Source organism: Falco rusticolus, chromosome 2, assembly GCF_015220075.1.
Source record: "Falco rusticolus isolate bFalRus1 chromosome 2, bFalRus1.pri, whole genome shotgun sequence".
Lineage (NCBI taxonomy): Eukaryota > Metazoa > Chordata > Aves > Falconiformes > Falconidae > Falco > Falco rusticolus.
Window position 1 is genome coordinate 18186318 of NC_051188.1, and position 21753 is coordinate 18208070.

The 21753-nt window shown below is 37.5% G+C and overlaps 1 protein-coding gene across 1 annotated transcript in view; it reads left to right on the forward strand.

The window, feature by feature from the left end:
• DDX10 (DEAD-box helicase 10) overlaps nt 1-21753 on the forward strand; it is a 192195-nt gene that overhangs the window by 29177 nt on the left and 141265 nt on the right. Inside the window, exons 10-12 of the mRNA XM_037377027.1 lie at nt 3399-3500; nt 10999-11086; nt 17751-17839. Of these exons, the coding sequence (XP_037232924.1) occupies nt 3399-3500; nt 10999-11086; nt 17751-17839 (279 nt within the window). The remainder of the gene's footprint in view (nt 1-3398; nt 3501-10998; nt 11087-17750; nt 17840-21753) is intronic.

A 21753-nucleotide genomic window follows, 5' to 3' on the forward strand; every position in this document is an offset into this window, starting at 1 on the left:
TGGTGTCATCAGCAAACTTGCTGAGGGTGTACTCTATCCCAAGTGTCTGTGTCACCGACAAAGATGTTCAACAGTGCTGGTCCTGGTATGGACCCCCGAGGAATGCTACTCGTCACTGGTCTGCACCTGGACATTGAGCCATTGACCACTGCTCTTTGAGTGTGGCCATACAGCCAATTCCTTACCCACCAAGTGGTCCATCCATCAAATCATGATTCGTAGGTGTTTATATAGTGTGATCAAGACTTTTTTGCCTTACTGACAAATGAGGGAGTTCTTGCTAAGAGACTAAACAGACATTCTTCCCAGATATTGAATCATTCACATAGCTCTTCTCAGAATCCTTTCCTTTCATAGCATCTGTTTTGAGGAGAAGAGCAGAACAGTGTGTAATTCTGTACTCTAAATCGGTGAGAGACTGGTATTGGCAGTGATATGATGTCTGTTTTCCTGTCTGATACAAGCCTTGGGTAGAAAAGAGAATATTTTCATCCTTCTTTCCAACAGTGCTCTGAGAGCTTAGGTTCTTTTGATGAATAATTAGCTGCCTTGGAACTGTGATCATCAGTTTTTGCCATAAAATGCAAAGTCCTCTAAGGTTTAGTGGCTTTCCAGGATTTCATTGCTTGTTCAAGCAGTGGCGGTGTCTGACATGCACCCACTTTCTGGAGATATTATCTGGAATTTGGCTGGGTTAAAATACATAGAGCTTTCTTAGAAGGTGCACTTGGTCTATGTACGAAGTAATTCCCAACCCTAATTATTATATAAAGGGTGCGAATATTCATGAGGTGTTTGGTTAGCAGTGGGTTAGGTCCTCCCATGCTGCTGGTAAAGATGATAAATTGCCTTAAACCAAGCATATGGGTTGCTTTAGAACTTTGTTTTAGAAAGGTTATACAAGCTCATGTTTCTGCATTAAGAATGTTTTAGGTCTACTGATTAAATGGATTAAAATCAAGTTAGTATAGTTTTTGTACAGTATGTCTTCCTCACCCACAAGCTTAAAGCAGTATTTTTTAGGACAAAGTCCAAATGTCTTACCATTTCTTTTGGTACTTTTACCAAACTATATATAATCAGTAAATTTACAGTGCTGGTATGTGGCAAAGACTGTCCTCTTACATCAATTTGACTTCCATGTAAAATTTCAAAACCTAGAATGTAAGAGTTAAAATCTCATGATAAAAAACATTTATTGAACGTTTTAAAATTACCTGTAAAAGTCAGTCCCCAAACCCATCATGTATAGCATTGGGGAAAAAAAAAACAACCCCAAACCAAAAAACCTACATCTGAGAGTGTTTTGTTGTGCTCTTTCAGATTCACCAAATGAAAGCAGAGAGCTGTAATAAAAGCTGTCAGAATGTTTTAACTGCAGATTTTGTTGCTACTTGCATTGCTTACTATGCTGTGACAGATAGTGTTTGTAGTTTTCAAACAGTTCTGCAGTACTGTTTTTGGCAAGTGATGACTGTTTATACTTGGAGAAATGTGGGCTCCCTGTAGTCTATCTGAAATGATTTTTATCCGTTAATGGTATGATTCTTATTTGGTGTGCCTGAGAACATCAGTCTGCGCTCTCTGGCCTCCAACTTAAAAGCTCTTTTCTTAAGGCAAGGAGCGTTGACTGAATACTTCCTTAAACAGCACTTGTCTCCCCTTTTCTGTGCAGGAGGACTGAACTGGCATTTTCTTCTGTCATTGATGAGCTTTTATTGGAAAGATGTGTGACTTACTCTGGCATTGTTTGTAGTCTCTGACCCAAGGACAAACTAATAACATCTCTCAGCCTTCTGCTGACAGTTTATACCTTTTGTAGAATATCCTTTCGTTGATGGTTCTCTTGATGGAGATGAGTGAATGCAGTTAAAGACCCAACTGGAGAACGTGTGCTGGAGTAACAGAAGCTGAAGATTTGTGGAATTGCAGCAGACTGACTGAAATAAAGACAGAGGAAACAGTTAACGTTCCTTATAGAAAACAGAAAGGACAAACCAGATATGCTTAAGATAGAGAAACATTTTACTAGTGTAAGACAGATGAGAGTGGAGTAGAAACAAAGCCAAAGGCCTGTTAATGTAGTAAATAATTTGATATAAAACGGCACTTTAAAGATAACACAGTGAGTATTTTCTGTTTCAGATAAATGGAATACTGGTAGTCATAGCAGTTTATGTATAGGCTTATAATCTGCTGCTGACTAGGGGCCTTCCTGTGAGTAGCTCTTGTCAGTTTAGAGCTGCTCTACATAGTAACTTACTACTCTCTTATTTTGCTTTGTCCCATGCATTGCTCTGATCAGTTAGTTGTCATTTGGATTCTGTCCAATTTTGGCATATTTCTGAAATCTAGTTGGATTGCTGTTTTTTATATAATGGAAGACTCATTGCAATATTTTCCTATCAGTCTGTACTCTTAAGAACTATTTGTGAATGTAAATGAAGAAACAAGATATGTGTTAGGATAGATAAGAACTTAGATAATGTGCTAACTCCTTACTACTTCTTCAGTAGGACTTAAACCCATTGTTTTGTTTGTTTACTAGTGCTCTTGGGTGTTTCTTTCTCCATGAACATCGTCAAGTTACTACATTCACCAAAAGTAGGAACTTTTTCTTACACAACATAGAAAGTCAACAGAAGGTGCTTTAAGAATAAAATAGAAGAATTTTTATGTCTGTGCCAACCACCTATCTTGAGAAATTACTAACTCAGCTATATTTGATACAGCTGTTAAGTGTGCTGAAGAGTGAACACTAGGTATGTTCTTAGGGGATCAGTCTGAGGTAGTTTTTCTTCTGCACCTAAAAACTGCTTCTATAAATGGAAGAACTCCCTGATTTTATGCTTTTCTTTCAGATGTCTCTGTCACCTGTTAGAAGAATAGCCTTTATTGGATGTGCCAGTAGCTGTTGTTGTTGTTAGGGATCAAAGCACTTACCCTTTTCTAGCCTTTGCCTTCTTTCACTTGCAGGATATGCAAAGGAGAATCAGTTGTTACCAAGTGTTAAGACTTGCCTATTGGTAAAGGATGAATTCAAGCACCTAGACCTTCTAATATTGTAAGGTTTGATCAAGTGCCACTTGATTATCACTAATGTTTCTAATCCAGGGAAGAAAAGATCCGCTGATCTCAATCCATGTCTTAGCTCTTGACGTTTAGGGCTCTAGATACAGTTTTGAAATCAGCTCAGGTGGAAATATTAGCAAGTCACTTAACTGGTTTGCCTCTTCTTTTCCCTTTGTAAAGTGAGGATTTTTGTCTGCTCTTTGGGCTGCTTACAAGGAAGCAAATGTAAATTCTTGTCAATTATTGAAAACATCAACAAAATCTGTGTTTTTTGCGTGTTTGCTTGAGGTCTCTCTTTTGGTTTGTTTTGTTTTTTCCCCAAACAGATACAAAGAAGGTGGTGAAGCTTTGTTAGTATTGCTTCCCTCAGAAGAAAAAGGCATGGTGGAACAGCTGGCACAAAGGAAAGTACCAGTCAGTGAAATCAAGTAAGTGACTAATGGCCTGTCCGTTTTTCAGCCTTCTTTCGACAGAAATAATGTGTGATGAGCTATGACAGTCCTGATAAAGTGCTTGAATTGCCTAGAGCTGACAAACAAGGGAGATCATTTTGTTTCGATAGTGTTGTAGAAGGTAAAGACCTTGAGAGGTTACCTATTGCATCCCCTTTTCCAAAGGTAGGATCAGCTGAACAAATCATTCCTATCAGATACTTGTCCAACTTGCCAATTAATATCTTTACAATTTCCAAAACGATCTTGTCTATACTCAGCAGTTCCTATCATTAACGTTTTTTCTTCAAATACCTGATAAGCCTTCTAAGTAGTTTTAAGTGAGAGATTTCTGTTGTTCTGTGCCAAGAATGTATGGAAAATTATGTATGCTCTTACTCTTTGCAACTACTTTTTATGTAATTGAACATTATCATGCTATCTCTTTTATCTTCTTTTCTTCTGCAGATTAAACAACTACAGTTTCTTTAATCTGTCCTTGTAATTTTTTTTTATACCTGTCATTCTTGTTTCTCTTACCTGTCTTTTCTTTAGTTCTAGACTGTATTTCTCTAATTTTGTTGAATCAACTGAAGAACAGGAAATAAAAGATGTGACTAAATGGTCATTTTACATACTAGGAAGAGTGTAATGGTGAAAATCCATACAGATCTATGCTATCTGCACAAAAGAGAACTGACTTTCTGAGAAAGTTGCAGAAGCAGATAATGATACCATGTAAAAATAAAAAAAACCACTTATCTTTCCAATTTCTATTAAATGCAGAGTAATGGACATGTAGGAAAGACAAAAACACTAACTGAAAAAATAATAAAAAACCCCTGCCACTAAAAAGATTCGGTGGTAACTCCTTAATTAGCAGCTATAGGTAGGAAGGAGCTAATTGTGCTTTAAGCCTGTCAGCCAAATACTAGATCAGAAGAGGAAGTAGAATGTGAAGGAAATATGGAAGAAGAATTGAAAGCAAGCCAGAAAATGTGCTATGAGCCTGACTCCATTTTGAATACTTACTTAGTTCAGGTTACACCATGCCAAAAATCATAGAGTGGACCTAGAAGAAATCAGAGAAGGATAACAAGGTACAAAATTAAGTTTCTGTACCAGTGGGTATGAGCAAGGCTAGAACTGTTTTACTTTGAAAAGCTGTAGTTTCAAAGGGAGGACATGAATATGTGAGCAAAGAAGATAATTAACTGTATGCAGAAAGTGTTTGTGGAGCAACTGTTTTTGAGAAGAAATCAAAATAGGGTGAAACATTAAGTGGCTATTATTACCTCGTCGCTTAAACCTTCAGGTCTGCTCAAAATTAACTGGTTGTCATTTCTGTAGAGAATAGGAATACGCATGTAGCACTTTCCAGTCTTAAGGTTTAATTTTATTTTTTTAAAGTATTTTTGATGTATAGGACGTGCCATTTTGAAGGCACTTGTAAGCTGCACTTGTGAATGCTGTTTCTATATAAAAAACTGAGTACACAGCAGCCAGTGAAGTAAATACACTTTTTCTGGTCAAACATGTGTATTGATTCTGTGTAGCATGTGCATTAACTTCAAACATAAGACGACCTTTGCTAAACCAGTGAAAATAAGGACTAGAATGGAGTCAAACGCTACTAAAAGTCTAATTGTGCTTGAAGCTTTCTTTTGACATGGCTGTTAAAAAATAAAAAAAGAAAAAAAAAACAAAGAAAAAAACCCCTAACACACAGCAACAACAGAAGAACGAAATAAAACCACTCAACTGAGTATGGATAATGTCAGTAAAGAAACTGAGTTAGTCTAATACTTTCTTTTTAAGAATCGTAGTGCTTTAAAAGGATCTGTTGTATAACTACCACAGCCTAAGCAAATTGTCTCATTTTCGAAACTATCTTTTTCATAGCTATTCAGCTAATTTATCTTATTTTGATATTCACTAAATGTCTGATCTCATGCACATTATAAATATTTCACCTTTCTTTGACAGCTAAGCTTTTAACTTTTTGAGCAATGCATTTAATTATTTGAACAGCTTATGATAGAAAATAGTAAAAAGGCTCTTTAGCCTATATTTAGCCTTGTAAATACAAATTGGTATTTTTGTACCAGAATAACAATTAAATTTTAATAAGGCAAATATATAATATCCCCCCACCCCCCCAATGCATTTTCTATATATAAATCCAAGTTAGATATGTCTCTGGAGAGACATCCATGCCTGCATATTTTTGACATTCATGCTAATCTGATGTTGCATCAATTGAAAACTCTGCTTTTGCTTATTAATTTTTTTTTTAAAACTTCATCCTAAAAAATCATTCTTTTTCCAAGACACTAGGGCATATGTATAATTAATGCATTTAAGTAACATTCTTAACTGGAATCATTATAAGCACAGTCAGGGCTTTTGATTGATAATGCATTTTAACAGCCTGCCCCAAAATCCAGTTTTGCAATCTACAAAACCTGCCTTATTAGTATTTGTAACATAATGAAGGGGAATAGTTTTACTTAGAATTGTCTGTCTAGTGTGGTTAAGGCTTAAATGGTTTAGCCTTGTGCTTGTAAGAGGCTACAAGAAATTTTTTTTTAAGGACTTTAGTTAATTGCTTGTAGGTTGCAAACTAGTTTCATCCCACACGTTTTTAAGTACAAATTTTCCTACGTTGTTTACTTCTAGCCAGTTTCCCAATTAATGTAACCCTGGTGTGTTTTGTCAGTTGATAAATTGTTGAAGAAGTTGCATCAACCCATGGATCATGGCCCAGGTCTTCTGCTGAAGAATTCTGGTGGTGTTTGTGCATACTCACTCAATTACAGATTTTCAAGAACTGAGAGTTAGGAAGTAATGACCATTGCTCACTGCCAATAGAGTTTAGCTCTTTGAACTTCTGAAATTAATTCTGAAAGTTTTTTGTTTCTAAAACATCACTGTCAAAGTGTTTGTTTTGCTGATCTTGTTAACCTGTTGTTTTGCGTAGGGACCACAAGAACCCGTTTTCTGTTACAAAACAAAAAATTCCTTGTTTTGTATTTTCTGACTTGCAAACAGCTCTCAACATTTCTTTATTTCATTTAGCCAGAGCTTTTAAAATAATTCCACAACTTGAAAGGAGAGGGGGGAAGCACTTTTTTTGTTTCTTGAATACCTATTCAAAATGCTAGGGTTGGGCTGTTTTCTTAATTTCTAATTTTAAATCTAAACTCCTGGTAGATGCTGTTGGTATAGCATTCCTTTCTAATAAGCACAAGCTGCCAATTTACAGGTAGTGCTTTTAAAAATACTCTATTTTTTGTCGTTTAAACAGAGCAAGAGAAAATGCTAATTATGTAATAATAAAGACCATATTTTTGAGCATTCAAATATGGCAAAAAGATATTCTGAAGTATTAAGTATTATGTACACATTTATAAGGACTTTATGATTTCAAGTTTAAGATGCGCATTATAAACTGAAATTATTTTTGATAATACATTGAGACTACTTCATCGCATCCAATTTTGTTGGGTAACAAGATAAGAGCTGCTTCCTAAGGGGGTATCATAACAAATTTTGTGTCTAAAAATTTTTAACAAAGGAAGTGCAAAGATGTAGATACCCATAATGTAATACTATGACAAAAATGTGGTTCTTGAAGAAAACAACAATAACGACAAAACACCTTCTTTTTTTCTGACAGTGGAGAATACTTGGATATGTATTCCACATGACAGTAATAGTAATATTGAGGAATTGTTTGACTGTTAAAAATTTGCTGCCTCCCAGTTACCATGATTACTGTAGGACAATCCATTGATGTCACTAACCAGTGTGATTATGCACCTGTATGTGACCTGCTGGTGTGAGGCTGGCAACTCTGAGCAGCCCTCCACAGATCCCAGCTCTTTGTCCTCTCTCCAGTGATCCAGGTTGCCCAGTGTCATCATAGGGAGCCACGTTCCAGGCCAAAAGCACAGAGCAAAGCTTGCTGCTGGGTGGAATATGGAAACTGTTTTGGTACAGCATGGCGATACGGCCTTTTTGGTGTTTGTTGAGCTTTTTTTGTTTAAGTTTTGCTTTGGAGGGCGTGGGGAAGAGAGAGTATCTAGTTAAAGCAGTGCTTGTATGCTGGTGTTAAAAATGGGGGAAGTGAGAGGGAAGCAAGAGTGCATATTGACTAGGAGATAGAGTGCTGTCTGATCGGTTCGTAAGACCAAGCAAGCTGAGTTCATATTTACATCATGACACAATCAAGTGTGGCCGTTAATGCAACTGCTAGGCAAAACAACAGTTCCAAAAGTTTATACTACTCTTTAAAGGGAAGGCTTGTGCCCACAGAGTAAGAAAAGAAAAACAGCATAGTTAAAATGACAATGTCATAAAATCCCCTTCTAGTCTTTGCATAGTTGGTTCTTGCTCACTGGTTCTTAGCTGTTTAGTCAAACTTATAAATTATGATAATTCATTTAAGTGTTTAGATTTTAGGTTTGTCTCTCCGAATAGTCACGTGTATATAATTATTATTAAAAATGTATTTGTTCAGAAGGAAATAACATGGAAACTCATTAACAATAACCAGCTTTCTTATTTTTGGAATCCCGGCATGAGGCGGCATCTCGCCAGTGAGTGGCTGTCATGGTACAGTATTGGAGGGGAGAGAATCCAGTATAATGAACCTTTTTTTTTTTTTTTTTTCCCTTTAATATTCAGTGTTGCAAACTTAATCGTTAACAATTGCATAACCTCAAAGTGTGCTTAGGGCACCATATTCTTGGTTGACATTGCTTAAATTTGTACCACATTATCTTGCCATGCTTTTAACTGTAAAGTATCTTGTATTTTCTGTCTTTCAAACACTTTTCTTGCAAATTTCTAAATTACTAAAATTTATGTGCAATCAACAAAACCGTCTAAGATTATTTTCCATTATGCTTGGAGCCCCAATGACATATTGTCTCCTGTAAATAATGAATCTTATTCCTACAATAATCAAGTCATAGAAAATAAAGACTAAGAGTGGGCCCAGGTGAGAATTGGAACTCAGTATGCATTTTGAGTTTGACAGTGACAACAGTGAGTAGTTGACAGTCCCAGCTACCCTTTGAGTACAGCTCCAAGGACAATTTTGCTTTTATTTAAAGATTTCATGGAGACCATGTTTTCCTAGCCTGTGAGAATGTGCAATGGCCAGATGCTTTGCTGACACCGAATATGACACCTGCTATTTCTTTCCTGTTCTTAAAGCCTGCTATGCTGCTATGGAGGATAACCAAGCTGATTAGTCATGTTTTGCTTCTGACTAAACTATGTTGGCCATTGTGTGTTTTCTTATTTTCTTTACACACTTACAAGTTGTTTTTTGGTGTCAAGAAAAAAAGTTACATTATTAACTTCTTTTTTTGTCTCTTTTGAAGATGAGCACTATGTTTACCTGCCCTGTCTCATAGATTTTTATCTTTCTCTGATGAGTTATCAAGAATAGATACAACTATGTCTCATTGTGCTTTGACTTTTTCTGTAGTTGCTATGCAGCAAATTTCTTTTGACCTAGCTGATTTATCAAGGTACCTGTTGTCCTGCAATTCTGATGTGAGCTTGGACTGTGATGTGGCTGCTATTAGCTGTTTGATTGCAGCTACCACATTGAGTGAAGACAAGGGGGAAAAAGACACTGGCTAATTTAAGTGTCTTGAGGTCATCTCTTAGTAGCTTTCCCATAACTTAACAGCAATCTAACACTTCTGTGGGCTGTCTCACTACTGGTGTTCATGCTTTTTTATTATTTGTTTGCTTTTATTTTGTTATTCATGCTATCCCTTCTTTACTCTTTTTATCTCATTGTGTGCTTGCAATTCTTATTTTATCTCAGTGTGTTTGTATTGTTTTTATACTTGTCCTCAGTTCTACTTCAAGCTTTTTTTTTCAGGTCATTGTAAACATGTTGACTTCATCTATCCAGTTTTTTTACTCTTCCTCCTGTCTTTCCTCTGTAGTGAGGTAGCATGCTTTGTGTTTGTACTTTCTACAATTTTGTATTAAGCTAGCCATTGCTTTTATTTTGCTATTCTACCATTTTTCCTTTATTAGGATCATAAATATTATTATTGTTACCTTCTCAATCTTGCTTTATAGAATAAAATCTAGAAGAGCCTTCTGTTTATTTACTTTTTCTGTCTTTGGTGTCTTGTGTGCATTCCATCCTGCATTGCATTTCAAAGACTTGTTGGTCAGTTTGGCCCCCACATGAATTTTTCATTCCTCTTCTTTTATTTCTTATGTCTTTACACTTTCAGAGCAAATTGTGTGCTGGCTTGAAACTGGAACTCAGCTTTTTGATCTTTCACTAAAACTGTAGCTAAATAGCTCTTGTGTGCAAACTGGAGTTTTCTACTGGCTGTATCTGACAGCAATAAGAAATTGAAATGATGAGGGAATAAAGCTTGATGTCTGTAAATGAAAGTATTCTTTGGTAATACTCTCCAAACCCTTGCTTAATTGCTGCTTTCATATTTAGTAAGAATAATAGAAGATCATAATGGCTTATGTTACAAAAAATGACTGTAAAATGTTTCTTGCCTAGTATTTTAATCAGAGCTGTTTTTTACACAAACTTACTGCAATGTTAAAGAAGCATGACTGTGGTTCGTTTTTTTTTTTTTTTTTCTTGACTCTAGCAAAGGCTGTGTTTTGTTGTACAGTGTGGGATGACATGGCACACAGCAGCAAGAAACAGACTAAGAAATCTGCTAGTTGTGCATCTCTTTTGACCTCTGCTTGTGGTGTAACCTCTTACCATGTTTGGTAGGTTGTATGATACACTTAAGTGGTATTAGCAGATCAAACCCAGAAGTAGGTAAGAAAAGATCTGGGCAAATAAACCTGGAATAGTATGGGGCTCACTGGAATAAGTGTAAAAATCCAGAGTCTGGGATAGAACTTACTAGGATTCTTACTAGGTTTAATGGTATTTTCTCTAATACAGTCATGGTTCTTTATTCACCTGATCAATATCTTGAGGAGCTCTTAAATCTTTTTGATCTCAGTGTCCTGTGTTTTTGCTCATCTGGCTGTAAGAAAGAAGTACTTAAACGTCAGTATTCCCAGGGCAATGGATCTTATTTAAACTTTCAAAAATGCTGAGAATTTCCTTATGAAGACTGCTATCTCAGTGAGTACTAGGATACATTATGCTTCCGGGTTTTTTTTCAGCATTTTTATAAATTCAGGAAGTTTTTCACTGCCAATTTTTGGCTTTTCATTGGAAGAAGTTTCACCACCTTCACTGAAAACTCTTCTCTAGATAAAAAGTCGGAGCTCCCATTTGTCTTTTCTGTATTGTTTGAGGAGTGTAGAATTCATCCTTAATATGGTTCCATTCTAAGTTGTTTCACAGTGGTAATAACTTTATGCATATTAAAGCAAGGCAAAAGACATTAAGATACTCTTGAGAACTTTTTAGGTGCTTATTTTTGTATGTTCTAATAATTAAAACTAACTTCTTTTTTTTTTTAATTAGAATTAATCCTGAAAAACTTACAGACATCCAAAAGAGGATGCAAGCTTTCTTAGCTCAAGATCAGGAGTTAAAAGACAAAGCGCAAAGGGTAAGTCATCTGCTGCAGTATAGTCCTTTGAGGCATGCTAGTTGAATAGAACTGCTACTGGAATAACTGACCTGCTCGTGTATGCCCTAGCAGCAGTGTTTGGAACTGCTAAATTATTCTGAGTTTTAAGCTTTAAAACACAGCATCAGTAGAAACAATAGTTATGTATTAGCAGTTGGTGGTAAGTATGCCTGTTATAACCTGTGTGAGTTCATATAGGCTCAGCACTGGCTCTGATGAGCACATGACGCTGATAGCTGAAGAGCCACCTGTCTGGCTGTGGCTGTGCTGCCAAAGTTAAGACATAGGTGAGCGTGTATTTTCTTCAGAGTCTTGGGTATGAAAGTAATTTTTGCTTTAGTAGTTACTGCTTCTCAGCTGTTTGAGGGTTTTTACTGTTTTGTTTGAGTCTTTCCCAGCTGTTTGAGATCTGAACCTGGGGAGGAGGAGCTCCATACACCAGTACAGGCTGGGATCAAATGGCTGGAAAGCAACTTTGATTGCCCCAAGTCCTTTTCTGCAATTGGCATAGTGAACGTGACTGAACATGAGCCAATGACATGTCTTTGCAGCAAAGAAGGCCAATGTGTTCTGAGTGTCATCAGGTAGAGTGTTGCTGGCAGGTCAAGGGAGGTGGTCCTTCCCTTCCCCTCTGCTCAGCCCTGGTGAGACACTTCTGGAGCACAAAGCTTGATTCTGGGCTTCCAGTACAAGAAAGACATGGACATACAGGAGGCAAGACCAATGAAGAACCACAGAGATGATTGAGCACTTATAATATCTTGTCTATTAGGAGAGAAGTATGTGTTAGACTTGAGTTAGAGTCTTCTGAGTGGTGCCCTGTGACAGGAGAGGAGGCGATGGGCAAAAACTTATATACAAAAAACCTCCATTTAAACCCAAGAAAAAAATAATAAATTGTGAGCATGATTGAATACTGGAACAGGCTGCACAATCTCCATCGTTGGTTATTAAAAACTGGGTGTGTTCCTGAGCAGCATGCTCTAGCTGACCTTGCTTTGAGCAGGGGTTTAGACTGCACGATCTCTGGAGGTTCCTTTCAACTTCAACTATTCTGTGATTCTGTAAAGCATAAAGCTGTTAAATTAGTACAAATACATCTTTGTTTTTGTCATGTATCCTTGGTTCATGATGAAGAATAGGACTACGTACCCTTTTCAGTTCAGTAACCCTTTTGGCTGGAGGGGATAGGTAAGTTGGTAGTTCTTCCTGAGGGGACTTTTCCTGGGGAGCTGGTACAGAACATTTTGAAATAATGATAATGATGATAATAATAAGTTACTGAAAAGTAGCAGATCTCATTCCATGGCTTAAGAAGTTAAAAACAGGAAACCGTGAAGGCCTCGCGTATCCACTTTCTTTATCAATTTTTATTGTTGTATCTCCTGAATATATACAACAGTTTGTACTTTCTCAGTGGTAAAATCCAATGCATGGAATAAAGTGTTTTAACTTTCACGTGGATTTAAATGAGAGGCAAAATAGCTTAGAATAGCTCTTCCAGGTAAGATGGAAATGTGTGTATGGGACTATGAATGGGATTTCTTTGCTGTGCTGATCAGTGTTGGGAGACTCCATGAACTATATGTGAATTTCACCAAGATTTTTAGCAGGTTTGGGGAAGGTAGGAAAACTTAAAATAGCTGAGAAGGTTCCTGGACTAGAATGAGCTGGTTGTAAAAGACAGTTTGTATGCAAGATGGCCTGTGAAACATTTCTGGGCATTGCATTGCCTCTTAACACCACTAGATACGTTTTCTGACCTTTCCCTGGTTTTACAATATTTTTAGGCCATGAACTCTTTGAGATAGAGCTGACTACTTGTGTTATTGAAGTGCTGCGATGTGTTGGTTTTCTGAGGTTGGTTGGTTGGTTTGTTTTTGAACCGTGTGAATAATCATGAGCCTGTGAATTCTGTAGTTGTACCAAGTGTCTTTCAAACTATGCAAGATCAGGAGTTCAAATTGAGGTGAAAGTAAACAAGATGATTGGAAGAATAATAAGATGTTTAGATTATTTTTTGTTATACGTATAGGTCAGGTCTAAAGAGCACTTCCAAAGGCCAAATAGTCAGAAATCCAGAAATACCAAAGCCTGAGAAATACAAGATTGCAGAAGCTCTGGATTAGTGTAAATACCTTTCTATTTGTCTGAGCTGTTTTGGGGATTGGTGGTGCCTGGAGATATTCTGGTAAACTTGCATGGTAGGTTAAAATGAAAAGGAGATCATGAATGCTTAAAGAGACTAAGAGTTGTAGCCTTTCTGTTGAACTGGGATCTAAAATGAGGCAAGTTGCAATATTTAAAACTCTTTGAGATTCATCTCACCTAACTTCAGATGTCCTATGTGCACTAGTCTTCCCGAGCTTTTATTTATAGCTGAGAGAGAGGAACGAGCACTTGTAGGAGGCATCCTGATATAGACACCTTAAACTGCCGTTCATCCATCCCAAAGGGTTTTTATTTGCACTGCAAAGGTAGCCTGTGAGGTGATCTAGCTTGGATACCTGCAGCAGAGACACTTTACTGCGTCAGAGGAATGTCATTCTTAATTTCCTAACAGGGAGTCTTAAATCAAAGTGCCTGAGGAAGTCAGTGGGAGCTTTGTGAATAAAATGTCTTAAGGCAATGTTCGAGGAACTACTTTTTGAAACTATTCCTTGCGTTTAGGTATCCCAGGTTTTTGTAGAGCACAAAGTATTACTTGTAGTGCATGGAATGGCAGCGTAAGCTTCATCCTGACACTGCACAGGCCAGATGTACTGGTGCCATATTCATACTGGTGACATGATCATCTGCAACTGCCACAGGAAGTTGCAGTTACACCAGTTTGTACCAGAAGTGACAGAGCAGCTGGTTGCGGGAAGATGAGAGTAGGAGGAAGCTGGCATCATCTTACTTAAAATGAAAATACTAATAAACCTCTGTGTTTCTGGCTTTGATTTTTTTAAGATCTCTTAAAAGTCAGAGAAAGATCATTCTGAATTGGGCAAAAGAAAATAATGATAAAGTTTCAAAATAGCACAAGAATAAAATCAAACATAGTCTGGCTGTCGGTGTTACAGATGAAAAATGAAATTAATTTGGAAGATTTAATTGCCATTTAATTACCCTTACAGGCCATTTTTTTTGCAATTTTTCCTTTATGGGTAGCAGTGCAGTGTTGTCTTGCAGACAGTCTGTGTGTGTGTGTGTGTATATATATATGTATGTTGTGCTTTAAAATCTTGAGGTATGGGCAAGTGGTTTATCATAGAAGTTCTCCGTCTTAATAAGATTTAAGTATGGGTGTTCAGATATGCTATGCAAATGTGCCCCAGTAGTCTTACATATCGATGTGAATAAAATGACAAAAGCAATGCAGATGAAATCCTGACCTTGGATATTATCTGAAATGCTGGGTTTCTCAAAGGCACGAGTGTTGTGCTGTCTAGTCTGTCTGTTGCGAGCTGCCAAATTCTTGACATTTGTAAGAAATAAATTCCCTACCTGAATGGTTCAGATAGCAGTGAAACAGCACAGCTATGCACAGTTCAGCTGGGATGCAGTTTACTGTGTTGAAGGCATAAGGTTTAAGTGATTGTGTCCTCTAGGCTTGTTGATTTACTTCAAGATGCTTTTACTTTTTTTAACAAAAAGAAAATTCTTGATTATTAATTGCTTCAAGAAACGCCATGGTTCATTTGATAGGACATGGTTCCTCTGCTGTTGCTTGGCAAGAGAGGGTGAATCAGATTGGGGCTCCTTTGAAACCTCTGCAGTTCTTCTCAGGGACTGATGCTGCCTTTTGGCATTTCTTGTAATTTTAATATTTAATACGTGTTCATCCAGTTCTGAAAAACAGTTTAAGAAAGAATGTGGTTTTCTCGCTAATTTGAATGTTACTGTGTAGGGGGTGCTGGGACACTGAAGTGGTGCCTGTCCATTAAATTCTTTGTTGCACCCAGAGGGACGTGCAGTGTGTTACAGCCTGGGATTCTAGTCATGCCCTGCTACTCTGAATTCTGTCAAAACAGCATGTAAATTGAATTTGGTGTGTTTTAACTTTTAAAACCATTATCCAAGAAATACATCAGTAAATCAAAATTTAAATGTAGCAAATTAGTAGAGCATAGTACTTCTTGCCTTGCATATTTCTAGTACTTGTACAGTAATCTCAGGTGGTTTTGGGGGCCTTTAGCTACTATTGTAATTGAGCTGTAATATATTTCTGATGCCCAACCATAACATTTTTCCATTATAAGTTAATTCATATAGTATTTTTGTAATGTTCAGTTATTAAAAAAACCCCAACATTGCAAGTGATATCAAAACAGCAAAAGTAGCAGTAGACAACAGCAATTAATAAAAAAGTAGGAAAAAAGTTCAGACTGAATTTGCTCTCCCTCAGCTGTCCAGTGTGTGTGCACAGAATGAACAAGTCTTAGGAGAATTAAGTAAAATCCAAGAGAGATGACAGTATTTTAGCATGAGGTTGTAGTGGAGGTACTGAAACCAAATCAAAATCAAAGTAGTACTTTGCTGTTTCTGTACTTCATTTCTCTTCTTGTAAAGTATCTATGCTGTAAGCCAGTTTACCTCGTGTAAGCTCTTGGAGCAGGGAATATCTTTTGCTGGAAGTGTTCACAATGCCTGAAATAACAGAGAGTGAGATCAGCTGAAGAGTTTAATCATCAAAATATTACTATTGAAAGATCTTTGGAGCCTCTTACCTTAATTAGATGTCCATTTCTTTGAACACAGAGCAATACCATTCTGCATACAGTCCATGACAAACTTGAAAATTTTTTTTGAGTCTCAGTGGCCTGAACCCTGTTGACAGCTGATAGGTGTGAGTTAGAACATCTGGCATTTGTCTGGTGGTTCATTCTTAGTTATTGTAGAGCTTGATGCATGTGCAAAAGGTGTGTTCTGTCTGCCCCTTATCTATCACTTACTAATTTCTAGACCATATGTACAAAAGATATACTAGTAAAGTAAATGGATGACTGTAGATTATCCAGCAGGTTGTTGGCATGCAGTGACTCATACAGATCTTCATATCTGCAGCTCTCATTCACAGAAAAAAAAAGATATTTCTTGTGCTAACTTGCTTTTTTTGATCTGTCACAACAGACAAGAGGTTCTGTTATTTATTTTCATCACTGCTTGCTAGACAGCAATAGATTAATGAGATCTGTCAAATTTGAAGTCTTTTCCTAAAGGGGACTAGTTATCTTCGTTAAAGTATTAATAATTTAATGTGAGCAAGCAAGGGTTTTATTCCACATGTCATTCTTTGTAGCAGCTGAATAGATTGTGCTAGCACCTTCCCCTGCTGAAATTAATTGAAGACATAATCTGGACAGGAAACTTTACTGAAAAATTTAACATTTGGAAAAATGAGGAAGTGAAAATTTACCTCTGTAACGCAGCGTTGGGCAGCTTGGGAAATGTAACTCCCAGCTCAACATATCTTACAATTAATAGTTTTTATTTCAGTTTGCCAAGGGGCAAAGTCTGACTATGACATTGAAAAGAAATATGAGACAGTATATTAAGCACCTTTGGAAATTTTTTTTTCTTATAAGCATTTACAGAATCCCCATGAGATTGATGCTTCTAACTGTTGGGTCTTTTCCTCCCCTGTCTCAGGTTAACAAGAAGTAGATTTATTATTATTTTTTTTAATTCCAGATGAATTATTAATAAAATAATTTTCTCTGACAGGTGCCTGTATATAGTGGAACAAGGGTGTGATTATAGTATGCTTAAATATAACCCTGTGAGCCTGATTTGCTGTTGTTTCTTGTGTTTGCTGATTTAAGCCTTGTAGATAGGAGTTTTGGCATATGTTAGAAATTAGGTTACAAGCAACAGAAATCCGAGCATCTTTTCTGATACTTAGACTATTCCAGTACTTATGCTGCTGCTGATAGGCAAAAGTAAACTATGTAAGAGAAACATGAGGAAAATAAGACTATTTCCATTTGGGAAGAATGGATTGAAAATGCAACACAAGATAAAGCTATTCTGTTACTCAGTGCTTCCAGTTTTCTTGATGAAAGTCTAGGATTAATTGAAACTTCGACCTTGAACTGGTCTTAATAAATGCTGTATAGTGAATTTATGTTGGTCACCTGAGTTGCATTCATTGACTCATAGTTGTGTACGTGATAAGCTGGTGGCAGGTGCAAGGTAATATGAATTATTTTGGGCCACGGTGAAAGGCAACTACATTGAGTTGAATCACTTTCTGTTAGTAGCTAAGGTTAAGTCAAGACATCTCAGACTGATAGCAACAGTCTGTCCACCCGATTCAGGTATCAGAATAGCATAACAACACTGAGAAGAGCTGGGAGAAATAAAACATTAAATCTGTGATGTTTCCTTCTCACAAATTTGAACATGGCACTGTTGAGAAATTCAGCCAATTAATGTGCATTTAATGAAATATTTCAATACTTAAAGTTGCATCACTTCTGTAGTACTGATAAATTTTGGCTGGTGGGTATTGTGTAAAAGAATTTCAGTCTGAAATCGGTGTTAGACCACTTAATAGTGAAATTTTGTTTTGTATTTAGAGCAAAAGTATAATGTTAGTTTCATATGTTGGTAATTGCATGGTTTCTTTTTTAGTTAAACACTTTTATTTTTCTTTCAGTGTTTTGTATCCTACTTGCGCTCAGTTTACTTAATGAAGAATAAGGAAGTATTTGATGTTTTCAAATTGCCTCTAGCAGAATATGCCCTGTAAGTATGATCAACTTGGAAAGTGAAAATTATGATAGCTTTAAATAGCCATTTTGATGACGTTAACACACAAAATTGGACTATATTGTAATGTATTTAGACTTTCATATTTATGCTGTGCTTTTTGCATACTTTCCAGGACTTTCTAACTAGAATTTAAGTGTAAAACCAATACATGTCTACAGAGAGAAATAACTTTTACAGCAGAAGGTACATTTGCTATATATGGTGGAAGACAAAACTTGTGAAATAAAAGGATAGAGAACAATAGGTATGGTTTCTTTCCGTGTCGTCCCTGCCCGCCCCCCCCCCCCCCCCCCCCCCCCCCGATTCACCCTTCAGACTCATAGCTAAATGTCAGCCTCTTAAACTGTAATATTTAAAAATAAATTGGGGTATCTAAAGACGATATATTGCAGTCTCATTTTGAGTGTGATTGGGACATTGCTCCTTGGAGGTAAATTACTTTTCAGAAGGTTCAGTGTGGTTGGTACAGATCTGCACTGAACTGAATAGCATCTATTTTACTATGTCTTTTTTGTACATATGTGAACCATTCCACATTTTGTATGGGAGGGAAATTAATTTTGACAGGTTGACTTTATAGATGACAACCACCTGAGATTGTTTTAAGATGTGAAGTTTTCAAATAGTCTCATGGGACAATAGGGTAGTCAGAAGGGAGCAGAAAGGTGCTCAGAGGTGCATGGTAAATTAATTTTATGTCTCTGGGATTTCATACAGAGAATACTTAATTCTTCAAACTTGTCAGCACATGGCATAATGAACTGAAATGTGACAAATTGCTAGACTGTGGAACACCTGGTCTTCCTGTGCTGTGCTGCAATTAACACAATTGTTTTTTAAGGTACATCAGCCTATTATAAAAGATGCCTTCTTACTTTATGGACTGAGAAATTTTTAAAAAGGAGAACTAGCAGAAACTTGAAAAAAATTCACTACATGCATTGCCTGACCCTTCACCTGTGTGATTTGTCAACATCATTAAATCCTTATTATAGGCCTTACTATGATAATTTTAAGTGGCAGAAGATTAGGGCTAAGAGGGATGACCACACAAATGTAACCAGTGTTTAAGAAAGCAACTGAAAGATGGTGGTAATGCTGAATTTTCAGAATCCCAGTGCCTCTTTTTGGATTTCAGCATGGTGTATCATCTAGTATCTGATACTGATGTGGACAGAGTAGTCTACAGTTCTGTTCTTCTCAGGCCTCTGTGCCAGGATTTGGTCCTTCATCAAAATAAATTCTAATCACAGCATTGCAAAGTTACCAATAAGTCATTGCTGTATTAAAATGGAAGAAACCAGACAGTTGTTTGGAGAGAGTAGGAGGGTTTAGTCAAGACTCTGAAATATATGGAAGCGTAATCAAAGAGTCAGAAGATAATAAATCTGGGAGGTAATTTGGAGATTCTGCTCTAAATGAACAGTTTGTTGGCACTCTTCTTCCCTGCTCTCCAGACTGATAGTCTACATAAATACACCTCACAGTCCTCTGGCTTTCAATTCAGTGCACATCCACTGATACAGTGGATCAGTCAGCTAAATTTATCTGAAAGGACCTCAGAGTCTGTTATGTTTGAATTCTGCATTCAGAAGCAACCTTGGTTTAGGTTCTGTGCACAAAGCTCATAGCAAAACCTAGAATGAGAATCCTTTCTTCCCTTCAGTGTCTGCATGTATGCTCTGAAAAGTATTTCAGCCTTTCTGTGGAGATTTACTGCTAGCTTGATAGATGTTACTCCGCTAAAAATCCTGCAGAGAAAATAGGCTGCTTGATGCCCCTGTCAGGTTTGCATTTCAGTCTGTCAGGCTGTTTGCCCACTTTCTCTGTTGCTCTCTCTTCTGGTACATCTGTGCACTGAGATTCTCTTAAGCTCTGTTTGATTGCGTCTGCAGAAAAACAGTAGTCTTTCAGATTTTTCTATATTATATAAAATTATTCTTACATTATATAAAAGTCTTAGATCTAGAAAACTATATATAAAACAAAGTATGTGTGCGTTTATACACACATGTATTCTAGAGATTGGTCACCTTTCAGCTATGGTACATTACTATTCTCTCCAGTATCCTGTCATTACAAATTGCTATCAAGAATAATTTGCTGGGGGAGGACTTGCACAGGCCTTGTGTTAACATAGGCAGCATTTAAGTTTGGTGAGGGAGAACCTTGATGTTTGCATAAAAGAGAAATTTGTCTTTTCATTGCAAAGGACAGCTTTGAAAGCATAAGAGAATGTAAACAAACAACAGGGTGGAAAGGAATAACTAATTAGTCTGGCCTTCTGAATAGGAGACAAGGTGAAGAGGAGGCAGGGATTTAAAGTGCCTGGGAAGTAAGATATTTCATTTTGTTAGATCTGAAAAAAAATTATATATATATATATATATATATATATCAGTCTCCAGGAGCAGATCTTAACAGGTGAGTGTGCTGAATGGACAGGTTAGTCACAGCTTGAAGGGACTGCCAAGGAAGGCAATTTCCTTTGTGAAATTTGTCATGTCTTCCAGGAGGAATGCAGCATAGTTTTCTCTGTCTATTCATGTATTGGTACGTAGAAGAATAAATAAAGCAGGCTGAAGCCAAGTTCTGAGAAGTACCTGATAGATACAATATAGTATCTAGCTAATTTTGCAAGTATGGCTTACAGATCAGTGTTACAAAGCAACAGTCTGAAATGGGTGATACCAGGATACATGATTGATCTGTCTTCTCACTGACCAGAGAAAGCACTCAATGCACTCACCCGGGTCCCCCTGGCTATGGTTGTTGGCGTGACCCTTACTGCGTGGTCAGGGCAGAGGTTATCTTGTTCTTGCTGCCATGAGTAAGTACAGGGCTGCCCATCATGTCCCCCAGGCAGCGCCCATCACAGGGTTTGCACATCTCATCATTCATTTGCAAGTTCTTGGCTCTCCTTCTTGCTGCCCTTGCACTTCTACACCCTAGTTTCCTTCCAACTAAAAAACCTGCCCCAGTTGCTTTTTCTCAGTTGTTTCCTGTCGCAGACTCTCCAAACTATCAAGCTGCAACAAGGTCTTTTACCATCTCATACCAGCATACTCTTCATGCCAGTCCCTCTGCTGCCTTCTCCTCCTCTCTCAGCTTCTTCCTGGGCTGCTCTCCCTTCATTGGCTCTCAACCCCTTAACAGAACCAGCCACAGCTGCACCTTATCTACATCAGCCAACCCGCCGCCCCTGAAGCCAGCCCACAGCTGTATATTATCAATGATAATTAACCCAGCTTCATTCTTCTACGGTTTCCAGTCTTCTAACAGAAAGTATTTCTCATGCTGTTACCTGGTTAATCTCAGTCTCACACAGACCTCAATATACCCCCCAGCGACGTGTAGGGTTCAGGCATTTCTCATGCAACTCCCTCTCATCCACTTGGAGATCCAGCCATCCCTTTCCAAGTTTTCTGTAACTATTTCTGTGAGCTCCTGAGCTTTCTTATCCTGCTATACAGATCTCTGAATAAGCTGCAGTCTCCTCTCTCAAGGTCCAGGGTCATTATGCTTTTAGTCATCATCCTAGTTTCTTCTAGGATCTTGAACTACCTTTTCTCATTTTGCAGCCAAGCCTGCTATTGACCTTCACTCACCTTAGAAGTAAATGTACTTGCATATGCATGAGTAGCAGTTCCAATAGAGTGCCTCTTGGAGTTGATGTTCCAGCTAACTTGGAGAAACGGTCTTTAATGCACTCTGGAAATCTCTGTTGTTTGTGCTCTGCTGTGTTGCCCTTTGAGCAGGTGTCGGGGTGGCTCAGGTACCAAGAGCACCACCAGGGTCTGTAACTGCAACGTGGGGGCTTCTGTTATTTTTGTAAAGGTGGCTACACCTTGGTCTTCTAAGTGATTGGATTCCAAAACCATGACATT